Below are 5,283 nucleotides of genomic sequence, written 5' to 3' on the forward strand. Positions count from 1 at the left end.
GCCGGAAATGCTGATATAAATCCAGGAATAAATGCGAGCACCAGGACTTGAACCATGGTGGGCTGAAGATACCACAATCCTTTTAACCATCCAACCACAAGTTGATTCGCGTACGATCAGGTACTTGTGCTCGCCAATATGTGTGCTAGTTGACGCGGTTCTATGACTCTTTGTTTCACAAAGCCTCCACAGTCTTCAAGAAATTATGAAGTGCCACTAGTACAAGAAAGCCTATTAACAACGTTTGGAAAATAGTGCTAGGGGCGAGTCTTCAGCAAACTATGATTCCGTCAAAGATGGGCAAGCTAAGGGCTACATCTGATAGTTTCTTAGTTTCTTTAAAGGCAAGCTCTTCAGCAAACTATGCTTCTATCTAGGGTCCAGATATATTAGAAATAGAAATCTGGATTGCCAACCACCTAGTTTATAGGAATGTTATGTGGAGTAATAAATATGAAACAAATGGAAGGACAATTGTCAACTCCTCAATTTTCTTGGTTTGCTTCAAAGTCAGACGAAAGGAAAAATTCAGGGAGGGTAAGCCCCGCTCCATTAGTAATTCCATCAATAACACCCATATATAAAACCCTGTTAGTTTAATTATCAAAAAGGCTTTCGCCCCATTTTATATATAAAGCAAAGATCAACCACGGCCCAAGTACAAACGCATCCCACGACAACACACGCACCCATCCAAGATGAGATACATAGGCGCTGAGCACAGCAACATCACCCTTAACACTACAAGAGCAATCGGGGACCTCCACCGCGAACACGCCACCGCGAAGAGATGAAGCCGCATATGACGAACCGTGAGCTCCAAGGCGGCACCTCCAAGAAGGTTACGACACCAACGCACCGCCACCGCCCGACCCGGGGGTCAGAGTTTCCCCTGGAGCGACACGATAGCCGATGAGAGCCGCGACGGCGCCTTCAAGAAGGTAACGCGCTACGCCGCCGCCGGTCCGTTCAACGACAGAACAGGTTTTCACCCCAGCAACCACTCACCGCCACCGAACGCCACACCCCTGCCACCATGCCGCCCACACAGCCATGGTCACCGGGCAGCACCAAGCCACGGGCTCTGCCCATGAGCACCGCGCTATCACCACCAGGGCAGCCGCCCCGACATCCAAGACCTTGACACCACCTCACCCGAGACCCGTCGCTACCCCAACCAAAGAGACAAGTGGAAAGGCCGCTCCTTTCACACTCCTGGGTGCCCCCCCCCCACCCCCCGCACCGAGACCCAAAAGGGCCGGCCAAATTGGCCTCCATCGACCCGTCCTGCTGCACCGGGTGCAAGACAAGCTCGGTCCAAACGCCGGGCACAAGATGACCTTGATCCTGCTGCCGGGCGCGAGACGAGCTCGGTCCTACTGCTGGGTGCAAGACGAGCAATGGACTGCAGCTGGGAGCGGTCCAGCCCAACGACGAGGGTAGAGCCCGGACGACGAGGGGAGGAAACGAAGGTCCGATACAGGCCGCTCACTGACGGCCGACGCCGGAGGAGACCAACCGCCGCCGTGAAATGATCCAGACCACCACCATGAGCTACCACCACGCCGTGACAGCCCACATCCACGTCGAGACCCCAAGGAGCAGCCCCGAGCCACCTTGTAGCAGCTGCGACACGCTAGGCCGGGAAGGGGGGCTGAGAAGTGGCGGTGCTAGGGTTGGCTCCCTGAGTCGCCGGCGGGAGCGACTTAGGAGCGACCTTTTTGTCACTGGTTTCTTTTCTCGATGCTTCTCCGGCCTTGGATTCTTTTACCCTCTTACACCGAGGGTAAAGACTAAAGACCCTAGTATAGATAATATCTTTACAACCACGATTATTTGACCAACTGTATATTATTTTTGCTTGATCAAAAAGAATTAATATGGACTTGAGGTAATGTTGAGTTGATGAAAAGAGAACGAAGTTCAGTACTTCTCATGATTTGAATTTCGAAACTGCTCCACACACGACAGTGTATGGACGATAAGTGCACGACCAGAGGATCCAGTGGCCACTGCTCAGCTGTGCTCAAGATTCGTCGGCTCGATTTAATCGTCGTGCATGAGTCGTCCAAACATTGTCGTCCCCGTAGCATTGCTCTTTGAATTTCATTCTGTAGACGATTTGTTTCTCCTGACATATTTTAGCTTTGTAACTGTAGTGGGCTTTGGTGCTTTGAATTTTAATCTCTGTTGGCAGCAGATCACATATTATGGAAAGGCCAGGCAACTGAAGAATTGATTAGGGGTTATTCTATTTGTCCACTTGTTCTCGGACACTTGGTATTTTTTCTTTGCCGGATCAACTGCAACCTATTAGTGTTTAGCCTTAGGGAGTTGTTGAAGTGTGCCTCGTGTATACCAAGAAATTATATGAAAAAAGGGGAGGTTGCATTACGACTTACGAGTGAAAACTAACCTCGGAAAAACAAATTGCACCTACTATAACCAGGTTGCAAATGCAAAATGTAGGTAATACAATCTACCAGTACCAGAAATCATTTAAATTCAGACGAATACAGAAAATATCAGATTGCATGCTGTTGGATAACACAAGCCATGGATACAGGTTCAGCTGAGAAAATAACTACTAAGCAAGCACAGAAAGCACAAAAAGTATGGCAACTATTCTTACAGGATAGTGAATCTAGTTTTACAGAAAGAAAATTGTAAGCAATTTTCAAAAGGCTCCTACTTCTGAAGGCTAAACAGCATTTCACAAAGTCTATCATCATGCTCCTTTGTTCTGAGACCCTGCAGCATTTCCGCTCCTACTTCCGAAGGATAAACAGGAGTACACAGGCATAGAATCGCCATGTGTGCTATCGCTTGGCACCAGTATATGCTTCGCGCCGGGAGTGAGCTTCACCGGTCCTGATCTCTTCTGCACACTGCGACAACTAGAAGAAGCATTGGAATTGTCAGGAACAGCTCTCCTCATTCGGTTCTCTGTATTTCTGGACAGAAGGGCTGCATCTCCTGTGCTGTTGGAAACTTCTTGAATTACCTGGCCTGGATGGCTGAGTGTATAACTCACAGAGTTAAGAGGGCAAACCGACGACCTTGCTGAATGCACAACATGTTGACGAGGTAAATCGGCATGGAACACTGAAGGTGGTGTCCTTTGCTGTCCGGTTACAGGCAAAAATGGTGCTGCAGGTGGTTCATCCCCAGCGAAGGGATCAGAGAAATAACGCCAAGGACGCGGTGTATTCTGATGGAATGCTGCACTGCTATGATTCGGAAGAGGTGGACACCCCAATAGAAAAGTCTGATTGGTCCGTGAGTTTGAAAAACCACCATACCTGCTTTCATATGGCAATCGATCTCCAGAAAATATATTAGCTGCAGGAAACGGGTGACTGAAATCATGTGGAGTCCTGTACCCAAAATGTGCGTGACTTGTGCTTGCATGATATGTTGAAGCTTGAGTTGTTCTGGTAGAATTTACCGCAACATTGGGGAAACTTTGAGCTTGTAAAGAGAAAAAAGGCTGTCCTTGTGGCAATAATACATTTGCCTTAAGATAGTCATTGGTGGAAGTTCCTGTATGTTTCTGTGCAGTTTCAGCAAACGATTCACCTCTGGTCGTGCAAACTGTAAGATCTTTACCCATCAAACGAACTGTCTGTCCCGTAGAAGGACTACACTCGTGCCCCACGTTCAACTCAGAACGAGAATATAACTCCGTGCTGTGAGACACATTACATTCACGAGAAAGCTGGGAGCCAACATTATTCAGATTTCTGGAGAACCAAGTCTTGTGCTGCGTAAATGAATCCTGAAATGTCTGGTCTGGCAATGCACAAGGATATGTACTCATAGTCATGGTATCATTTACTGAAACATTACTGCAACCCCAACGAGTCTCAGCGAGTTCTCTTAAGCTCAGTGGAGAACCAACAGCATCTATGTCGGAAACATTGATTGCCTCACCATTCAAAAATGTGCCTGCCCATCTTGAACTCTTTATTTTTTCAAAGTCAGAAGCAGGTGGTTGGCTTTCCAGTCCCTGTGAGCCAAAAGATAAATTCATCAAGTTTTCTCCACCAGCGAGCAATTCAGCATCAGAACTTAAAGTTTCATCATGTCTATGCTCAAGATTGGGCACCTCTAAATTTGAATCGTAGGTGCAGCCTAAATCAGTACATTCTGGTGGTGTCATATTCAGATCAATGAATGGAGCAGACATCTCTCTGTTACTAGGCTCAGCAGAGTACTTGTTATCGCAATGCTTATTTGCTTCTTTAGTCTTAGCGAAGGCTTTGTTGGGCATGTCAGAACTACTAGTTTCTGCAGTTACACATTTGTCTCCTTCAATGGACGTGGATGATGTTGACGAAGAGAATGACGATGAAGCCATAGCATCCGAGAACAGCTTGCAGAGACTTTGTTGTTTGGGTAGCTCACAACTCTGCGTCTTACTGCCAATTACACCATCTGCTTCTGAGAATTTGACACCCTTCACTGATTTGCAGCATAGTTCTATTACTTCATGGCCTTTTGAATTGACATGTTTCTCATTGGCCATTTTCACAGATGTGTGCTCTGTGTACTTCAGAATGCCTTGCCTAGGGAGAGATTTTCCCAGATCTCTTGGTTTTCCCACTTTACCAGCTTTGCTATTGTCAATGCACTTCTTTGTGTCAGCCTTCTTCTTTGCATTATTGATCTTCGCCTTCTTCCTACTCCCAGATATATTTTCTCTCTCTTTCCTGCGACGTTGTGAAGCCTCAGGTTTCTGCGATGGGCAAGCATCCAGTCCATCAGGTAAATTTGGATTTTCATGTGCTTCCTACACAATTGAGCAGCATTATTTCAAACCATAAGATACATATAACTGTGAGTGGACCCAGAGATGTCAGACTACAGGTTGGGTCATGTAAAAGTAACAAACAGGTGAAGTGAAACATAAAACTGTTGGTAGAATAATCCAGTATCACACGCAATTATTTACAGCCATGGTCGCTATGCAGCTAACACCACATTACAGGGTAAAAACACATTTGCCCTTAGAAAATATGTACATAGATGATAGACATTTATGTCAAAGTATACTTGTAAAAAATAAAACAAAAACAATATTTGGATCGGGGTAGGGTTGAAAACACGTCGAACGCCAACTAACTGTTGGTCATAGCACATTCATATCCATGATATTATAAGTTGAGTACATTACATATATTCTCCTACCCAAAGTCATATCTGGATGCCATGTTGATTCATCTATACTTTAGTATGAATGGGATGGATAAATATAATTCATTTACACACCAGCCTCTTAAA

At 46.0% G+C, this 5,283-nt stretch overlaps 1 protein-coding gene across 1 annotated transcript; it reads right to left on the bottom strand.

Moving 5' to 3' along the window:
• Positions 1-2,514: 2,514 nt before the first annotated feature.
• On the bottom strand, positions 2,515-4,662 carry LOC119267478. Its single transcript, XM_037548863.1, has 2 exons — positions 4,109-4,662; positions 2,515-4,009 (listed from the first exon to the last, which is right to left on the bottom strand). Exons 1-2 carry the CDS (start codon positions 4,526-4,528, stop codon positions 2,729-2,731), a joined length of 1,701 nt encoding a protein of 566 aa, XP_037404760.1. The 5' UTR covers positions 4,529-4,662; the 3' UTR covers positions 2,515-2,728.
• Positions 4,663-5,283: the final 621 nt, after the last annotated feature.

Source organism: Triticum dicoccoides, chromosome 3A (assembly GCF_002162155.2).
Source record: "Triticum dicoccoides isolate Atlit2015 ecotype Zavitan chromosome 3A, WEW_v2.0, whole genome shotgun sequence".
Taxonomy (NCBI): domain Eukaryota; kingdom Viridiplantae; phylum Streptophyta; class Magnoliopsida; order Poales; family Poaceae; genus Triticum; species Triticum dicoccoides.

Excerpts from the sequence above, each read along its gene's own strand:
- LOC119267478 (XM_037548863.1), bottom strand. The coding sequence starts at position 4,528 with ATGGCCAATGAGAAACATGTCAATTCAAAAGGCCATGAAGTAATAGAA. Across the intron at positions 4,010-4,108 it reads CCTACGATTCAAATTTAGAG|GGACTGGAAAGCCAACCACC; the intron begins GTGCCCAATCTT and ends TTTGGCTCACAG.